The 20,713-nt window shown below is 36.3% G+C and overlaps 1 protein-coding gene across 1 annotated transcript; it reads left to right on the top strand.

Moving 5' to 3' along the window:
* Window positions 1-247: 247 nt before the first annotated feature.
* On the top strand, window positions 248-15,416 carry golga7bb (golgin A7 family, member Bb). Its single transcript, XM_056761158.1, has 5 exons — window positions 248-413; window positions 6,791-6,916; window positions 7,434-7,586; window positions 10,268-10,371; window positions 12,294-15,416. Exons 1-5 carry the CDS (start codon window positions 402-404, stop codon window positions 12,370-12,372), a joined length of 474 nt encoding a protein of 157 aa, XP_056617136.1. The 5' UTR covers window positions 248-401; the 3' UTR covers window positions 12,373-15,416.
* The last annotated feature ends 5,297 nt before the right edge of the window (window positions 15,417-20,713 follow it).

Genomic DNA, 20,713 nt, shown 5'->3' with positions numbered 1-20,713 from the left:
AATGGATGTATTTCACTACTGATCATCTACATGACACACTTGATTAAAATAAAATACTTACAACAAAAGTAATTCGAAAACTAGAGAAATCTGAAAGTTACTTTGAATGCATTAAAATTATTTATTTGGTTTACAAAAAACACATCCACATCGAGATATAAGTACGACCATAAATGAAGAAACACCCATTTGGCGTGATCTGCTCTACTGGTGGTTTCAAGTTTGCTCTCCGAGTCTCCCTGTGCATCCACAGATATGAACTGCACATACTGCATGTATAGTCACTCCTCCATAAGTCCGACGGTGCTCCACCCTCTCCATCGCAGTCCTCTCTCCATCCGTTCCTGTCCCACGAGTGGAGGGGATTTCAGCACCGGGACAGATCCTCCACCGACTCCGTCATGGCGACAGAGGTAAGATTTTTTTAACACATTCATGAGCTGCGAGATAAACATTCTGAACGACATTTCAGTACTGCGTATAGCAGGTGCGTTTGATCAGCGAGGTTTCTGTGAAGTTATCTTGACACCTGCTGTGGGATTGAACCACGGTCACGATGTTTCCTGTACAATTGCTTTCGCGTTTAAAGAAACCAATTAAGAATTGCAATCGTCGTGTCTGTGGATTGTTTATTCTATAGGTTAGTTGCTCGTTGAAATTAGCCAAAGTTGGCATTTTGTCGCGAAGAACACAGTGTTGTGCAAACAGCACGCGTGGATTACTGATAGCCTGCGTTATTCAGCACCCTGGACAGAGACGCAGACACACAACCTGAATGAAGATCCATCGCGTCACAACTCGCACTGAAAACATTTACACATTTAAAACCACAACAACAAGCAACAATCCCTTGCCTCTGATATAACACGAAAATAAATTCCTATGGGGGAAACGATGCGTGCTGTGAATGATACGAGGAAATACACGTTGGATTGTTAAAGGTGTTCTTACTTTAAAATTGGAATGAATAACTGTTGCCGTCCGACTGACTTTATCAGTTGCATCATCTTGGTTACGGATTTGAGGAAAAAAAGTATTAAACTTGCACATACTTTATATTTGCTATGTCCAAATATACTTTAAATGTTGTGTTTTTTTAAGGAGGAATGTTGCCTACTTTTAATTTTCTTAATCACTGTACCTTTTTGACAAGCAACCCAAACACCTCAGCAAACCCCAACAATACCCTATAAGGACCAACCAGAACAGCATATAGCACATGCATATACCATAACAACCACTTTAAACTTGGTTACTGAGTACCCCAGAGATGACGTATTTTTCATGGACTCCGGAAGGGAGTTCAAACTTTAGCACTTCCGGTTTCATTGTCCCAAAGTCTGTTTTTTTTAATGGGTTTTTGATCAACCGCCTACAATAAGGTGTGTGGTTATCAAAACCTCTAGATATTTTCATTTTTTAATCTATGACATAAAACAAACCAGTTACAACTCGCTTGCCGTTTTTTAAATGCTTTGTGTCTTAAAAACGGCGGTTGCTAACAATTCGTTAAAGCGACTACATCCTTTGGCGGGTACATTAGACGCCATCGTGCATATAAATCTCACAAATAATGCAACACAAATCTCTAAAAACATGGATGGGGATTTATTGACTGAGTAATTACTTACCAGGTAACTCGTTTTTTAATAAAGTTTTGAAAAAGTCGCCGGTGTTGGTGGTGACATTGATATCACCTCATATTGGCTCATATTGGCGATTGTATTTAGCCTTCAAAAATAACAAATGTTGTGTTAAATTGTAAAGATTATCTTGACAGACACAACATATCATAAACATTTGTTAATCACAGTTCTTATTTTGTACAAACTCAAAAGTCTTTGAATGCAAAGGTTTTTCGGTCAATGGGACCCGTGCAGCTCTTACATCCAATTTGGCGTACAAAAAAACATCATCGCTGCTGTAAACTACTCTATTACCTTGATTAACTAATTTCATTTAGCATTTTTATATTGTTTACACAATTCAGCGTTTTACCCTGATTAATGGAGTTTAAGGCACAATTATTTGAGGGGGGAGGTTTACTGCTTAATTCATCATGCAAAGCCATAAATCATGTCAAATAGAAAGAAACAACAAGAGAAGTGCATGAAAATTAATATTATTTTTACATCACAGTATGCGTCACTTCACATTGACAAAAAACACCACATGTAGATATTAGTCATATAATCAGTCCTTCCAAGCAGCATTTATTTATATTCAGGAACCTTTATGGATTGCATGGCAACCTGCTTTCTGTCTTTTTACTAATCTTAATTACAGATTTATCCAAAAGGCATGCAAATCCCTCCAGTGAGAATATATAATGAGAATCCACCGTTTCTAATGTATTCAGGGAAAGAAGCAATTGCATCCTTCAGCAACCTAGTTTTCTCTTTGGCTAGGATATGCTTATTGAAACTGATTGTTAACTTTTGACAGGAAACGCATTTTTGTGACAATCTATAAGAATAACGGTCATACACTCGCTCTGGGCATCTTGTTGTCTTGTCGGCCTGCATCCTGTTCATTGCCATTAAAGTGATTGTAATGAGTCATCTGAATGTTCCCAGAATCCCTCGGTTCACTGGTCAGTTCAGCGTTCAGTGCTGTAAACTGCAAGTTTATTTTTCTGAAGCTTCTTTAGATGGCTCGCTTATTTTCTTGAAGTCAACAAGCTCCGTGACAAGCTTCCTATATCAAGGTACAATTAATTCTTAAAATAACCACGGCTTTAAATAAACCAGGTTGTGTTATGCTAGCTCTGGGGTGACTGTGACAACTGATGTGTTTGTTTATTGAGCAGAGCTGCTGTGTTAGAGAGTCTTTAGAGGATTAGTTGCTATTCTACTGCCTTGATGAAACTTCTAGTGTACAAAATGGTAACATGCAATTTTACCCGTAAGGATCTATCTCTGAATTTTTGTGATATACTTACATTGTCAATTTAATCTACCGTTAAGAATAGTTCAAGTGCAAGTCAGAGTTTTAACTGTAAACTGATTGTTGTGCTAAGACGCCGGTATACAGTACACACATTCACAGAAATGTAGTTATTTGAATAGCAACGTACCATAAACTTACATTTATATAATTTATTAACACTATAGACATATGTAGATATTCATATGAATCACTTTCTTGGCATCACATTTTGTAAGATGAACCCAAATGTCCCGAGAGGGGAGGTTTTGCTAGTTTTAAATCAACTTCAAAGTAAAACCATACACAAAGACAATCTTTACATTCCAGATAAGACATAAATACATTTCAAATTGAATTGATCAGGAATATACTACACAGCTTTACAGTATTAAAATCACATATGTGTTAAAGCGATTTTTGGGCTTGATTACGAGAAAGGAGAAAAGACAAAGAGGAAGTTGAAATGAGTATATGGCAATGCAAGACAGAATGCAGTTCTACAATGTAACGGCCCCCTTAAAGTGTCACGGCAACCTGTAATTTGTTTAATGTGACCCTAGGGCACTGTGCACTCTGTATCTGTGCTAGCATTTCGAAAGGAACGCCCCTTCAAAGTTCTTCATTTTCTAATGGCATGACATGCATGCACTATTTACATTCAATGAATAGTGCTCAACTGTTTAAACAAGTAAATGGCAGATGTGAGGCATTTGTGAGGTCCGTTAAAATGTATTTAAAATTGTATTTAATGGTTTTGGTCCATTTGACACACACTGGCCTAGTAATTTTCTAACGTTTTTCAACTAACCGCCTAATTGACCGACAAATGACATTCTTTGATATTTACACAGAATTGTTTATACAGCCTGTCTGTTTGGACTGGGCAAGAGTGCTTTATTAGAATACAGAACTGCATTTTTCTGGACAAAAATCACAAAAATGTTGACGTTTCTCAATCACATTTCAATGGGTTACAATCTACAAAAAGTCCAAAAAATGGTTTTATTTCCAGTTACTTATAGGTAGTTAGCCTTGAAAAATGATTGCTGAAAAAGTCTGCTTGTTAAGTATACAAATGTTACCAGAGTTACCGGATTAAACAGGATTATCAAAAATTTGCACTTGGTTTCTATTTCGTTTGAGCATAATTCACTTATTAACATGCTTAAGAATTCATATAGGGTCTATGTTAGAGCAAATGAGTCTCTTGAGGGACTGGAACTGAGCTGATCATCTCCTGGCAAAGTAATGCAAATTTAAAGCGGCCCTGCACCATTGTGTCGTGCATTCTGACTTCTTTACAATGTTAAACTTGCTGTCTTCTCATGCTTAACATGGTCAACTTGTCAAAAAGGAGTTGAGCGTATAACGTATTATTTATGCTCGATACACTCACTCAGCGATTGTACAGATTTCGTAAAGTTTTTTTTGAACATACAAAACTGTTTCGTAACAACTTTTCTTAGTCCCTTATTGGATAATTCTCCCAGTAAAGCACGCAGCACGGCCACAGGAGAGCAGGAGAAGAATCATGATCAGAAGTCACTTTCACTTGTAAGCAGGAGAGAGCGCATACGTTCGCATGGGTTGATATGGTTGCGCACGTGCTTTGGTTCAGCCTACCCCTCCCCCCCCACACACGCGTATGTTTTCAGAAAAAATCCTAAAGCTTTATCTATCTTTTATAAATGTGATTAAACAAAATACTCTTCAAAGATACAAAGTATGCAATACTACTCTATAGGTACTTAAGATTTAATATGAGATTGGCAGAAACCCCCTGTGTATCGCCCGCTTTAAGTCTGCAGTAAAAACGACATCTGAACAAAACAGAAATCACATTGAGAGAAAAATAGGTTACAGTTTAGTGAACAATATTTGATAGGCATTACTATAAGATGTTACGGAATATTCCAAGAAATATTTCTGTTTACCCAGAATGAAAAATGTAATCTACCTGCATTTGTGTCTCATGACAGATTTGTGCCTAGATAGCAAATCTAATAAAGCCACATAAAATTGTAGAGTAAATGAAGGGTTAGATGACAGCTGGTTTGTATATCAGCTAGTACAAACATGATTGAAGCGGATATTATTTTGCATTTTAATGCATTCAGTGTCTTATGTGCTGGTCAAAACCCAAGCCCATTTGATGACTTGGTCCAAACCATTGCTAAACACCCAACCCTCTGGGCTACGAAGGAGAATTCTTCCTTATAAAATGCATGCCTATAAAGCAGCACCAAACTGAAATGAGAGAGCGAGTCTTCCTTCTTTTGGATCCTCTGTGGTGTCTCTTACGAGTTCGAGAGCACATCAGCATTTCCCCTTTTCTGTGGGAAGAAACCTGAGACCTGTAAATGTTATGCTTCTGTCACATCTGTTTAAAATCATTTCTTTCATACACACGGGAAGAGAGGGAAAATGCCCTGGGAGGCCATGCAGTCTTGAATCTACACATCTTTCTTCCTAATATGCCTCTGCAGATGTGCTCGGCTACTTATGAAATACTTCCCAGTGTTGGCCGCATCTTGAATCAACCTCCGAACCCTTAGATGTTCCTGCTGAATGGACAGTTTAATAAAGATTCAGAACCTCTGCCTGAACAGATTCATTTTAATTGGCTGTTGCTACCCCCCACTGAGGGTTGAGATGGCCAGTGAAGCTAATGGTCTCACAGGAATATCATCGTATTCACCTGTGGGGCTCACCAGTTAGAGGCTTACTTTGACAGGACAAGATTTATAGTCATTTTTGAGGTTTGTCACCTGCAAGCTGAGACTACAAGAATTTCTGGAAATCGTGGGAGGAAGATGTCAACTTAGTGTGGTTTGGTGAACTAAAAACTGGATTTGCTAAAGCTTTGCAGGTTTGATGTCAATGACGGGGGAAAATGCAGTGTTTACTAAGATATGCATAAAACTACAATATACCAAATGTGTTGACAAATATAACAAATGTGTACTATGGTGTGACAGAAAAAAGGAAGAAAATAAATGAACAACGAAGATAAATCTCTTATGCTATTTTTATAAAATATAGTATTTTAATTATACATTATAAATATTTACGATCAAAATAGAATTATATTATTAACAGTCTGTTTTCTAAATGTTTGCTGTCACACCAAAAGGACAACTGGTAACTACCTGGTAACAACTATGGTAACTACCCACATTCATTGTATGAGATGTTCAAAAACTATTATCATTAAGTGTAAATTTACATTAAAATGTTAGTTTCATTTCTAGATGGATTCAACACTGGCCAGAGAGTAATTCAAGTGGCCCTATTTGAGCATTGTATTGACTGCAAAATCAAGTTCAGAAAGATGAACGTTGAGTGTTTCAAATGGTGCATAGTTTTTGATGGCTGATTGAATATTAATGTAACACAAATGTGATGAAAAGTGCAGACGTGCTAAAAAACTTCATGGGCCCTGTGCATGTTATAGGATTTACAGATTTGGCATCAAGGAAATTCAAAATATGCATGAATGTAAATTTATATAAGATGATATGTATATAAATATGTATATAAAACTGCAAGCCAACATCTGTGAATTTCAAATGTGCATTTCCTTTCTACCTTATAAATTGTGTTACTTTCTTTGCAAAACACAGCATAAAGATAAACGGAAAATGGAATAGAAAAATAGAAAACAAATGGGGTGGCAAATCATTGATGACAAATACATCTGCAAATATAGTATTTCTACGCAGTAAATGAGCACCGTAAATATATCTATTTTGGTCTGTGTAACATCCAAGACTTGTCTTAGCCAGTATTCTTTCTAACAGTTTATCTATAACAGTGTCTGTTTGTCATCAGTCTGCATCCCTTCTCGACTGTGTGTTTGTAGTTCCACAACCTTCGAGAGTTGCGTCACAGTGCATCTCTGGCCACCAAGGTCTTCGTTCAGAGAGACTACAGCGACGGTACCATCTGCAAATTCCAAACAAAGTTTCCAGCAGAGCTGGACAGCAGAGTAAGTTTCTTTCGCCAGAACCAGAGATTATTTACTGAGAAATCCATAATTGTTTTGTTTCAAATCAATGAGGGAAGAGCAAGATGTTTTATACCCTTTAAGAGCAAGGGTTTGGACGTATCATTAGTAATTTTTGTGGTCGCTTATCCCACAAGCCAATATACACTTTAAACTCGCTCTTATAATCCAAAAAGGATTTTACCATGAAAAGTCAGATTTCTCTTGATGTTTTCTAAGTAAACAAGGCAAAAGATTCCTCAAATCTCAAATCCTCATCCTCACTCAAATGAAAGGTTTAACCAAGTTTTTACATAAACCAAATATATGACAATGCTGTACAAAACAAATAGAAATGACTCCTTCTTTGATTTTAGGTCAATTCGATTATAATGACTGTTAACATAGTTTTTCATGGAGAAGACACTCAGAATATTTAATAATGAGGGTATTTAATTAAATTTGATATTTTAAAGTTGTTTTTGTAAAAGCTCAAATTTTATCTGACTGTTGCGTGCAGATCGAAAGGAGCTTGTTTGAAGAAACGATAAAAACGCTGAACTGCTTTTACGCCGAGGCTGAGAAGATCAGCGGTCAGTCGTATTTCGAGGGCTGTCTGGCTTGTGCTACGGCCTACATCATTTTCCTGTGCATGGAGACACGCTATGAAAAGGTATTGAGATAAAGTCTCTTGCTTCATTTACATTACATTTATCTAGACATCCTGAGCCATGAAGGCTTTGAAGATCAAAGAAGAACATTCATTCATTCGAAAAAAGTCTAAACATTAGAAAGTTTCACAAACATTTTGATGTGCCGCTCCATTCGACTCTGACCACACACGTACACAGCAAGAGATGGAAATCACTTTTGATAAGCAGTCAAAAGGAACTGAGATAAGGTTTGATATATACATGAATATGCCCCACTTAAACAATGGTTCCCTTGAGTTAAGCACCTGTCCGCCAGTGAAAAACCTTACCGAATCACAACATGGCATTTATACTGTGGTACAATTTCAATAGATGACTAATTACACCTCGCAGGTGTGCGTCACCTGACAGGCTCCAAGATACACCGGGAAATTGAAAGTCCCTGCCAGCTCACGCTCTCCCTCTTTCTCTCTCTCTCTTTACACACATTCATCTTCATTCTTAAATGTTTGAAAAGTGACGTTCATGCTTGGCCACATCTGTGTAACTTTTGAGGTCAAGTCAGGCTTTCCCCAGAGATATTTGTAAACTCAAGACTGTAAAAGTGGCACCTTAATGCGAACCCCGAAAGAAATCCACCCACTCACGATGAGCAGCTTTGTTTGTCGCTCCAGCTGATGGGGGAGGCCACACATGAATGGACACGGATGATTTCCTTCATGCTTCAGGATACAGCCAGATAAGCATCTTGTTCAAAGACGAGCGATTGCACAAGTCAGGACAGCAGAGACAAAGATTTAAAACTCGCTGTTCAGTGTCAGGCATCGTCATTTAAGGTCGTAGATCAGACAATGACCTCTTATTCTCCAAAACAACGGTGTTACAGGCCCTCCAGCTGTTTCACGGCCTTTCAGAGGAAATGTAAAAGACTAGAAATGACCAATTAAACATTATTTTATTAAATGATATAAATATATGCAACATGACTTGCATATACACACTACAGATCAAAACACTTAAGTTAAATGTTTCTCAGTACCTTAAAAACCTTTGATCTGAAGGTATATGCTTAAATAAAATTGGTTTTGTAGACAAAAACGTGATTTTTGCAAACGTAAATGCTTTTCTTTATTTATTCAAGAACAAATGCTTTGACTTTACTGAATTATGTATATAGAACAGCTAATAAGAGCACAGAATACATGGAAACTACTTTAATATGGTTTAAAAAGCATCTAAGCGTTAGATTTGGTATTTGACTATAATTGCTTGATAAAATGACAAAATAAAATCAGCAGATTCAAGGGAAAATGTGACTACACAATATACTTTGCAATATACTTTTCTTTGTTTCAAAATTTTGATGAGTTTAATATTTTTCTAAATTGTGGAAAAATATGAAATAAATTAGTATGAATAAATAAGTGTTCATAAACTTTTGACCGGTAGTGTATTATATGTCTGGAGGGCATGTTTGTACACTATTTGATGAGGTATGGTTATATGGTCTAAAATGGAGAAAATGCTAAGCCAATGTTTTTTGACATTAAAAATATTTATTTATATTCAAACAAATATGAATTTATTCTATTAATATACAAAACATTCTCACAAACAAAGCTCACAAGAAAAAAACATACAATGACAAGAATTTTATATTAGTAATTTTATATACATTTATTTTTGATCCTCTTGTTTTAAGCCCGATACACATTTTGCGTCTTTTCCGCGCGCATATTCGTAATTTTTTAATGTAGACGCGCAATTGTTTTTAAGCCCATCGGCGCCGCATCGAGATGAAAATATCATAACTTTTCAGAAAGGCGCAAGTGCACCACAGGTCATGTGACATGAGCCAACCAGCCAATATAGACAAGCTCATTGAAAATGGAGACACAGATGACACAGCATAACTAAATCTAGTAACTAGTAGAGTTATTGGAAGGTATTTTCAGTGCATATAATCCATATATCCTCTGTTTATACCTCCTCGTCTTAACAGTTATCGTGGCCTATGGTTGTTTAGCGAGGACAGACGCCATGAAAGCGCAAAGTCCAGGAGCTTTGGAAAAAAGGAGAATGCAGTGCAGCTTGCGTTTCTATGCGTGGTTTTAGATGCAAAATGTGAATCGAGCCTTAGACTACAGCAGTTATTCACTTGGGCCTTGACTCAGTTTTTGCACATGTTGTAAGACCTTCAAAAAGCTGAGCATCAATTTTAACTCAAAGCACAACTATGCATCATGCATACAGTTTTTAGAAAAGTTGGACATCAATTTAAGTCACTACTGTATAGTTCATACATAAATGAAACTTTTCATTGAATTTATGACAAATGAATATTTATATGAATGTGATTTTGTGCATTCTTACAGGTTTTGTTCTGGAAGTCTGTTCATGTCTGTTAAACCCAGAACAGATCGGTTTTCCTCTTTTTATTTTGTTATACATTCCTTTTCATGGGCCGTTCTGAAAGCAAGAAAACCGGCCATGGGGGCAGAGAAACACTGCATTTTGCTTGGGCCACTTGAAAGAATTCAAATCAAATAAACCAGAGTAATCTAAATAATCTTAAGAATATCCAATCCAATACATCTCCCTATGATGTTTGACGTGACATCAGATTTTAGATCTAAATTTGAGAGAGTGCAGTTTGTTTTTGTTGACTGAGAACATCTTTGTTCCTTCTCTGATTCCACAGATCCTGAAGAAGGTCAGCATGTATGTTCAGGAGCAGAACGAGAAGATCTATGCACCCAGAGGTTTGCTTCTGACAGATCCCATTGAGAGAGGCATGAGAGTGATATCCTTTAACACACTGTGATGGTTTTCTATGTGTTTTTAAAGAAAAAGTTTGCATTATTAGACGAGTTGAACATAATCCAGTTGTGAACTTTACTGAGCGATTCTTTTAGTTTACTGCAGAGACTCGTGTCACTTCGTACTAAAATATTTTCCCATGGCTTTCTCGTCTCGACTATTCACTTCCACTAAAAAGCATGATGATTTATATTTGGTTTGGCAAAGCAAAGTCGACACTGTTGTGATTGTGCGGCTACTGAGGTCACACTTCTTCATAAGTGTCCCTTTAATGAATGCCACATAATATACAAAGAATCTCATCACCCTCGGCCGTTCAACTGAAGTGACACAATAATATAGAGCAAGGAGGAAAATGTGTCGTATTTGTTGGCCTTTATTTCCATTTTCCTGCACAATAGTTGTAACGCTGTGGGAAACTGTGTGAAACCAACAAGGTGCCTTAGGCAACAAACGCTTTGTTTTTGTGATTAAAGAGTAACTAGAAAAGGAAAGTTTGTCAAGACAAAGATCTTAAACCTGTTTTAATGCCTTATTTGTGTTTATTTCAAAAGTGTTTAACAGCTAAAGTTTTAAGCCAACATTCTGAGCCAGACTGAACGTTCGGTTTATGGAATTCATCAAGACTAATAAAAAGCAGAAAAACGTATTCGAAAATAGTTTGTTTACACAGTTGTGGTTCAGATTGACTCACAGCTTTGAAAATGATACAAGAATGGTGCTTTTATAATAATTAAAGCTATCCAGATTAAAATCAGCCAAAAATGAGTTTGCAGGATGTGTCTTAAAATGCAATCTAGTTTTGTTGCATTATATCGAGCCATCTTTTTCCAATTAAGTTTAGGGGAACGGGTCTATTAATGCTCAAGCTTGAGAATTCACAGCAAATTCATCCCCGTGCAAGTTTAACAATATTAAATATGTTTCCAAGCAACACAACTATTGAGATAGAAAATGTTGCTGATGTTTGAATTTGTCAATTTGAAGCATCAAAGCATCATGAACCCCAATAGGCTACACATTACTTTTAATTTGAACATTTCTCATCATTGAAGAAATATATATATACACTTATGTCTTTCAATAGAAGTGTTGCAAACAAAACATCAGGGTTTCCTAATACGAGCATCTCGACGTCAAAAATGTGTATACCAGTCCTGTCACATATTCTCTAGGTGTGACAGTTAATACGCCCTCAAAAGAGCATCCAGGAACAACGTATTCTTTGGATCCCTTAAGATCCCATTTTGGGTGATTTCTTTTGGGAAATGAAAATCTATCCAATGGACCATCAAGCTTGCTTGGCAACGCTGTCCATTTCCCATCCCATTGACTACAAGCCCAGCTGGGTTTGGCAGCCCATCATCTGCTCACAGCTCTAGAGAGTCCAACCAGCTGTCACCTTAGGAGCAATGGATAAGCAATAACTGCCATTTAGCTCCTTCCACACTGACCACCGGTAATCCATCACATGGGTTTGGTTTAATGAACAGGAAAGACATTATGATTGTTTATTAAAATTAAACAGTTGATAGTATAAATTCCACTGTTGCGGTTACCAGATTTGAACAATATTTTGTCGTTCTCAACATCCGACTTACTCTGGCTTGCTCATGCAGAGGTAATGCAGATAACAGCTGTCCGGCTCTCATCTGGAACATGTTTGAGTTAAATACAAATTTTGTGGTCTTGTGGTCCATCCGATTGCTCTTGTGTGTGATCTGGTTCCCTTTTTGGTGCAAGTTGACCAAAAGAAAAGGTAGTAGACTAAGCAAATATAGTAGACTTAAAATATTTAGAATGAATTGCAGATTTGTTTCTTGGGGTTGTGTTTGTTCCTGCGGTGGCATCAGCGTTGTTGTGATCATCTGCTGAGGTTTTTAGCCCTTGACTGTGGTCGTCTAGATCGAGATCTCCATTTTCGAGGACAGCAGTTCCAGCAGTTCCAGCTCCACCGGAACCTCTCCGTCCAGCACGGCACAATGACTGGAGGAGCAGCACCAGGGGTACGGGTACAGTGGGGCCAGTACATTACCCAAAATACGCATGTTGAAACATGAGAGCACCAGATTTTAAGAAAGAGAAAGTATAGCTTACTTCCTCCTTTCAAACAACTGCAAAGCCATAAGCTTTAACACAACCCTCCTCACCACATCATTCTCTATTTCTCATCCCTCTCTGCATTTTCATTAGTTGTTTTTGCACTGCTTTGTCAAATGCTCAAAGATGGATGATGTGTGGACCGTGTGTCACCAGTCTCCTGTAAAATCCAGTTTAAGAAAGTGTGGTGTTTTTACTGCAGTCTCATTCTGTAGCTAATCTGTAGATGATTTTTTATGTTAAAATATAATTTAATGATAGCAAATAGACACTAGATTCATATAAATAAAAGTTGTTCCTACCAGAGCAAACTGCAGGAGATAAAAAAACACAATAGAAATTTGATTTCCATTAAAATACCATTAGCTATTTCCATTAAAACCATTACAAAATTTCTTTCAAGTTTTATTTGGGCATTATTCCATTAGGAATTAATGGTGTTTTATTGGTTCCTGTCTGCCAGATAATATGCCACCAAATAGACACCATTATAGTTTTCATTAAATCCAATGCAATTCCCATTATAACCTTTATTACATAAAATACGAATTCTTTTCTCTAAAAATAATTTTTTTCTCTAAAAATTTCAGACTTTCTGTAATTTGACCATATTTCAAAGGTAGACTGTTAAAAATTCTGTAAAAAACTAACTTTTCTGGCAGCTGGGAAATCAGGAATATACTGTAAAAATGTTTTTCCATGTGAAATTACATGTTTTTCCTGTTTCTCTTGTAAATTTGCTGACTTTTTCTGTAACTGGATGGTAATTTGTAATTTGACGATTTCAAAAATCTGTGAAAAATCTGTAAAAAAAAAACAGGAAAGTAAAATTAAAGCTTTTGTATATTGTACATGAAAATCCAAAAAAAAAGTAAAATTCTTAAAAAACTTTTTTACTGTTTATATTTTCTATTGTGTTTACTCAATCAAAGCTGCCTGTTCAGAAGACAGTGTTAGAGGCCGGAAACATTCATATTTTTCACTCCATCTATAACAATTTTACACCTGTACTAGCTTTTTTATTTCCCCATGGCACTCTGCCACTTTGCCCGGTCCATAATCCATCTTTGCCCATACATTTGATTTGAATCGTATTTTATTTAAACAGTGACTGAGCTCTCAGTTCATCCCTGTGACTTTAAAGTCCAGACTTCACTGACAGTCTTGCCTCTGTTTGTTCCACCCATGTTTAGTGTTATGAACAAAACGCCCAACAAAGCTCTTAGAAATGGAAACAGCAGCTCTTTTAGAAACATCTAAATTTTTTACGATAATATCTACCTCCAGTGTGTGCTTATGCTGGAAGCCGAGGAAGCTAGCGTGGAGGTCAGCAATGGAAATGATCCTTAGATAGAGTTTATTTTGACTGATCGGGTTCAGAGAAGATTGACTCACCAGCTGTTCAGAACGGGCAGAGAGATTTTTCTTCAGTGTTCTTGCTGGTTTCTCAGAGGTAATGAATGCAGGAATGCTCTGTTAATGTTCTCCTGCAGGACAGCCGTTTCCATAATCGGGAATAATGAGTTCGCTTAAATCAGTGAGTTTGTCAAATAAACAAAAACTGTAGCGTTTTTTTACTGAGGATGATATAAAGCAAAGATGTGGTTTAACATTCAGTATCGGGAAGAACATAGACTTGAATAAATCGCCAGATTCAACACTAAAATGAATATTTTAGGGGGCGGTCAAATGTTTGTGGTGCTTAAATTATTTATGGCATGTTCAAGCAGTTTATTTATAAAGCACTTAAAAACAACAATCGTTGTACCAAAGTGCTGTAAAGGGTATAGGCATAATTTATGATAAAGAATAAAAACACATAATAGTTAAAAAAGATGAAAAAATAAATACTGAACTACAGGTTGCGTTTGTCTAATTTTAGAATACTTTTATGCTGCCATTTGTGCTTTTCAGTACTGAAGTTGTCCACATTTATTTCGTTTTAAAGTCCGTTTACATCTTGTCTTTGATAAAAAAGCACTTGGGTGAACTATTTATACATTTAGAGAGGATAGAGTTTTCTATTTAAAAGCACATTGTTCTCATTTTAATAAAGCATCCTCGAGACCACCTTAACTACATTTGCATCTTAAGTTTATTACTTCACTTCTCCACTTCATTATTTGGTGTCATTCTTTCCCATTTTATTTTGAGTTTTCCACCTGGATAAACTAAACACCCTTGAGCTTCAGGTCTGCTCTCACAGGGACTAGTCTGATCTTTAGTACTGTAGCAGACTTACAGATTCCATGTCTGTTGCCTTCGTGTTTCACTGCTGTGGAGATACCCACCCTGGCGCTGATCCATCACGACTGTGGACTGCCAGAGAGACGTCTGTAAATTGTACATGACTTGCACTAATAATGCATGAGGGTCTGGCAGTGGACTCGTGGTTTGGTAGTGTGAGTGAGTGAGTGAGTGAGTGAATGAATGGAAACTATACAGGTCTGCAGTTCGAGATATGATTATGCACAATCATTATATTGTGGCTGAAAATGGGTTCTAATTTTGACTCTCGTGATGGAGTGCGAGGGGCATTTATTTACAATACAACATTTAGGGTTTGAAAGGCCCCTGGGCTGTTTCATACAAATCAGTAAAACATGACACAAAAATGTAAGTTCCATTAAAAAGACATACATTACCATGTGTTTATATGGACAAGCCTGCTATTTTTGTCAGGTCATACATAATTCATATGGAGTGTCGGGCAGAGAGCGGATGATGTGTGCCATGCCTCGCGTTTTCCAGAATATTCACTTTTCATTTATATCAAACACTAGAGCATGCACGTGCGTGTGAGACGGAAACTGTCAAATGTCTGCAAATGAAAATTTACATGTTATAAAAAATACTTTGATATGGTCAAATCCTTGTACTATACTACTTTTGTATTTAATAATAAATTGTTTTCATGTACATTAAGAAAACACTGAAGTAAGTGTTCATGTCTTCCTAATTATACGTTTCTGTTTTAACTTCCTTTGGGAACACTATAAAATGTCTGACTTTTTGCTGCTAGAGACCTGCAAAGTATCTATTTGTATGAATAATATACATATATTGCATTTAAAAGAATACAATGTATCAAGAGAGTGTTTTTTACTATTTATATGAAAATCTAGTTGTGTCCCAGAATGCACAAATACGTCCAGGACTTCTTTGTTTTCTTTGTCCGGAATGCCCAGCAAAAATAATAAAATGTTTTGTCTTTCTTCTTGAAACAGCGACCAGATATTTATTTTCATACACAGACAAACCACTAAAACAAAAGCAGACTGATTTTTGGGATTGTGTGTATGTGCTACACTAATAAACGTGACGGATTCCTCTTAGGCCGTATGGTAACATGACTGGTTCTCATAAGAGACATATTGTTTGACCTCAACTTTCACCTTATGAAAGATCCAGCTCAAGCATGTTACAAAAGAAGCAATTATCTCTCAGACATTAAGCAGCGTTACTGCCTATAAAATAAATCAATTTTGTTAGCAAGGGAACAATGTGGCGCTTGATGCTACATGAAAATTCTCCAGACATGGAGGATTAGAGTTACGGTTTTGGCAACACTAGGCTTAATTTGGTTTTGCAGTCTAATATATCATTTGCACGGAGACTGTTCTTCCTGCTTTAAAAGAGCAGATTCACCTGCTGAGCTTTCCCTTATTACTCCTTTTCTTTCTCCTTTCCCATTTCCTTCCTTTATTTACCACAACCTTTTAAAACTTTCCCATTGTATTAACACTCAGATCATTTAGGTGCTCATGTACCAGCTAGCACTGCATATTCAGCTTCTCGTGCCTCCACCTAGAGCCCCAAAACTAGCACCATCACCATCCGGCTTTATTATCTCCCCACAGCAGCACAGGTGCTGACAATGACCACTGGATCAATCTGATCGGTTGATCAGATCTTCAAAGACAGTTACAACAGCTTAATCTGATCAGAAATCAGTCAGTCACCATTTAATACTGGTTTATCCTTCAACCAATTCATTGTAAAAAAAATAGTATTTGATGCCAGACCCGTCAGCTCCTACTGAGGACACTCTTAAAAATAAAGCTGTTTAAAAGGTTCTTCACAGCGATGCTATAGAAGAACAAGGTTCTTTTAAACAACATTTCTTTCTTACTTTTTATAATCTGAAGAACCTTTTGTCCCCACAAAGAACCTTTTTTGAAACAGAAAGGTTCTTTGAATGTTTAAGGTTCTTTATGGAACAGAAAGGTTCTTATATGGCATCAAAGAACCTTTTGATAGTCATTTTTTTTAAGAGTACAACAACCTTGTTTACCATTTAGATTTTTTATCTGTTTAATGATGTTTGCTAAATGTCAATTGCTTTAAAGACTAAACTGGCAATAAGGGATATAAAAATAGCAACCCTCACAGAACATGAAATGGCTCATAAAACTTGACCTCTTGAGGTGTAAACTCTGAAGAATAAGCATCTCCTTTCACTGAACATTTGTTTTGAAAATAAAATGGATATTTAGTTCTCTACTTATAGAAAAGTGTATACTGCGGCACGTGGAGAAAACCACGTGTGCTGTAAATACTGTATCTGAATATATATGTGTGATTACTTAAAGAAAGGCTTGAAAGGACTATTATTTTGGAGGCAACAAAACGAACAGCAAAAATGAATTCAAGGCCCACGTACAATAAGAGTTTTCCGTGAATGTATTTAGTTTTCAACAATAAACACGCAGACCTGGGTGAGTGTAATTGGTACACGCTGACTTTACCTCATCCCCTTTATCAACCAAGAGGAAAATAAAAATCAATGGTGGGTCAGAACTCAGACCAAGCGCGCTCTTGAACTTTTAAAAACAGGAAGAGGACTTGAGTAAAACTAAAGGAGCTTTGTTGTTTGAGAACCAGAGGTAATCAAACAGACTAAATAGATGTGATTTGTTATTCATTCTTGTAAGGTCACTTTAAATAAAGTGACAATCATTTTAAAACTATGAGGAAGTTCTCTGTTCAGACGTTTCTGGAATGTGACAGGAATACAGACGGATGGGCCGATGAACCCATGACATGAGTCAACCAGTTCAGATTAAAGCTCTTTTTATCAGGATGAAATCATTCTAGGGAATGTTCATTTTTATTAAAACTCGCAGATTTCCTTATGGGTTTGATCTCATTACATACTGAATATAAAAGTCACAATAAAACTGTCTTGGACATTTTGTACCACCACATTATTTTTGCTACCTCACATGTAGATATTTTATTGCTTTGCCTTTTTAAATCTTCAGTCTTCAGAGTTAAGTCTATTATGTTAACATAATATTTTGCATTATTAATTATTCTATCAAGAGTGAAAAAATTGCCATTTCAATACTAAACTGAAGTGCTCATCCGTGTATATTTTTGCAATTCACTTTTAAAATAATGTTTTTATGATATAATAAAATATAATATAACGAGTACCAGATTTAATATGGTCACAAAATTGTTAAAAAAAAATTGTCCAACAACTTGGCCAAAATAAAACTCTAGGGAGCATTCTACAATATAAATGAAAAGTTTATTTTTTGTGTTATATATGTATATTTGATTACATGATAAATATGACGCCAACAAATTTTGAGCCATGTCTTGAAATTGAAAGGCCTTAAACTTTTGCAATAGCATTAAAATATACTATAAAGGGCCGTTACATAACTATAAGTAAAGTACTGTTTACACAGCAAAAAATCACCCACAGGAATTACGTCGCAAACACATAACCAGACGTTCATAGTAAACAGTAGTTCTACCGTTGAAAGACGATTTATACAACTTTTAAGCTTAAGTAACACACACACATTTTGGTAAGGAAGAATAAATATGAGCAAATCAACAAAAATATAAGCTTTCCATTTTGGCCTTTAAACTCTCCTGAATGCCTTGACTCATAGACCTCCATTGTCGGCGCATTACTGTAAACATGATTTTTGTTTGTTTGTATTGAACCCAGAACATTCCCTTAAGCTCATTTATATATTCAATTCAGATTTATTTGTGAAGCCCATTTCATAACACATGTTGTTTTAACTGAGCTTAAAAGAAAATAGAGCTTGAATATTCAGCCAGTAGCAAGGAAAAGTGCATGTGGTGAGGAAAAACTCCCTATGGTTTTGGGTAGCATGAGGATAAAACCTTGGAAGTAAACAAGACTCAAGCGGGGAGACTGTACGTTTGGACTGCATTGTTTAAAACAAGGTTGCCCAACCAATCCCTACCCTGGATTGCCAAAGCTCTCAGGGGTCACCAAACCTAAATCATTTGATTGTTGTCTCAATCAAATTATATAAATTTGAAGGGCATATCTTCCATATGGCATGAATAAAACGTGAAATCTCCATGTACAATCTATTAAAAACCTAATGTATGATGAATCACTTACTTTATTGATTCCCTCACTTTCATACTTTGCTTTGAATAAAGAGGATCACCTAAATGTAAATACAAAAACCTCTGTGACTGTTGGAGACATGTGAAAATCTTAGGTTTCCAGTTTTATTGCAAACGTGTACAAGATTCTGTTATATAGACAACCTCAAGATTCCTTCACTGTTTTGATCAAAACATGCCAGCAAGTCTCCGTTCACACCTCATGACAGTTCGTTTATTATTTATCTATTCAGCTGCATAAGACAGTTTAACAAAAACAATATGTATAAAATACAGCCTCCTTGGTTTTGTATTTAGTTTTTACAAACATTATGCTTCATGCTCCTCTCTAGAGCCGGCTATGTTGGTTTTGGCTGATGGTACGTAACCTCAGGGGTTAACGCCGATGTTGTTGTGTCTGTTGTATAACAACTTCTTGCGCACACAGGATACATATGTGCTGTTGCAATAATCTCTGTTGTCAGAAATATTTAGCAATGTTATAAAGCTTCAGTTCAAGGTTACGGCATGCTGTTGATGATCTGAGGAAAATGTTGACCCGTTCAATGCCTTTGTCTCATTCCTTTGCGTTCAAAAATAATCAGATGGCCACACACTGAGGTCGAGAACAAAATGAAGTGAAGTCTTTCAAGATGCTGCTTAAAGGGACAGTACTCCTACAGTACATATGACAATTATGAATCTATGATAATGCTCCAAAAATGAAAAAGAGCTCCATTCAGACAAAATAAAGGTACGGTGTGGGTTTAGATAAAGAAGAAAAGAATGTGAATCTAAGGATAAGTAAAGGATACGGTTTTGTAAATTTGCCATATCCTTAAATGTCAATTGAAATTCAAGTCAGCAGGAATGATGTTCTGTGTATTTATTAAGAATGTCAAAAACATTATTTCTTCCCAGATTTAAATCAACCCATGTGTGTAATATTTGCGCTAATAAATCAATCAATCAAGTGTCAAGTGTAATTGAGACATTGCAATTTGGATGCTTACATGGCCACAGCCAATGTCAGCAAACATCACATTCAGTGTGCTGATAGTAAATATTCAGACCTCCCAACCCGAGTTATTCTTTCATCTGTAAGATTTACTATCAGCACATTTTAATCCCTTTTCTCTTCAACAGCTGAGTACTGGGCATGCGTTCTCAACCCCATCAATAGTTTATCAGGCTAGTGCGTCAGACTTCGAACAGCCAGAGATAACTGAATAAAGTCAGGAGATCAATCATATATTTTAAAACAGGCTATGAATCCTGCTTTTACATCACCACAAACTTATCAGATATCTTTTCTGGTATGAATCTCCACGAAGATCGGTGTTACAAATACAGATCTAGATAAAAATATATGAAACCCCTTGCTCTAGTGTCATACAGCCAGATTGTATTATTCAGGCGTGTAATTCTTAATGCAATGGCACCACATTAATAGTGGAATGTGGAAATAAAAAGGAAATGAATGTATGATTTATGATCAGGTTTCATCTCACCATCATCGGGTACTTAAATACGCAAAACAAGTGAAATATTTTATTTTCAATAAAAAAAAGTGCTACTTTGTGTCTGAAACAAAGCTTAATTTAAAATCTGATGCCACAAATCTTCCATTAGCTGAACTTTTACTTTGCTATAAATAAAGGTGCTTCACGATGCCAGAATGACCTTTTCTATCGATGGTTCCAAGAGGAGCCTTCAACATCCGAAGAACTTTCATTCTGTTTCACAAAAGGTTCTTTAGGGTGAAGAAGGTTCTTCAGATATAAAAAGGTAGGAAAGAGGTGGTTCTTTTAAAATCTTCGACTGAATGGTTCTTTGTGGAACC

This window comes from Triplophysa dalaica, chromosome 11 (assembly GCF_015846415.1).
Source record: "Triplophysa dalaica isolate WHDGS20190420 chromosome 11, ASM1584641v1, whole genome shotgun sequence".
NCBI classification, from domain to species: Eukaryota; Metazoa; Chordata; class Actinopteri; order Cypriniformes; family Nemacheilidae; genus Triplophysa; species Triplophysa dalaica.
Note: the sequence above shows the minus strand (reverse complement) of the source record. Positions and strands in the feature narration are given on the sequence as shown.

Coding starts and splice junctions, on each gene's coding strand:
- golga7bb (XM_056761158.1), top strand. Junction 6,917..7,433: donor CAGCAGAGCTGGACAGCAGA/GTAAGTTTCTTT, acceptor TGTTGCGTGCAG/ATCGAAAGGAGCTTGTTTGA. Junction 7,587..10,267: donor TGGAGACACGCTATGAAAAG/GTATTGAGATAA, acceptor CTGATTCCACAG/ATCCTGAAGAAGGTCAGCAT.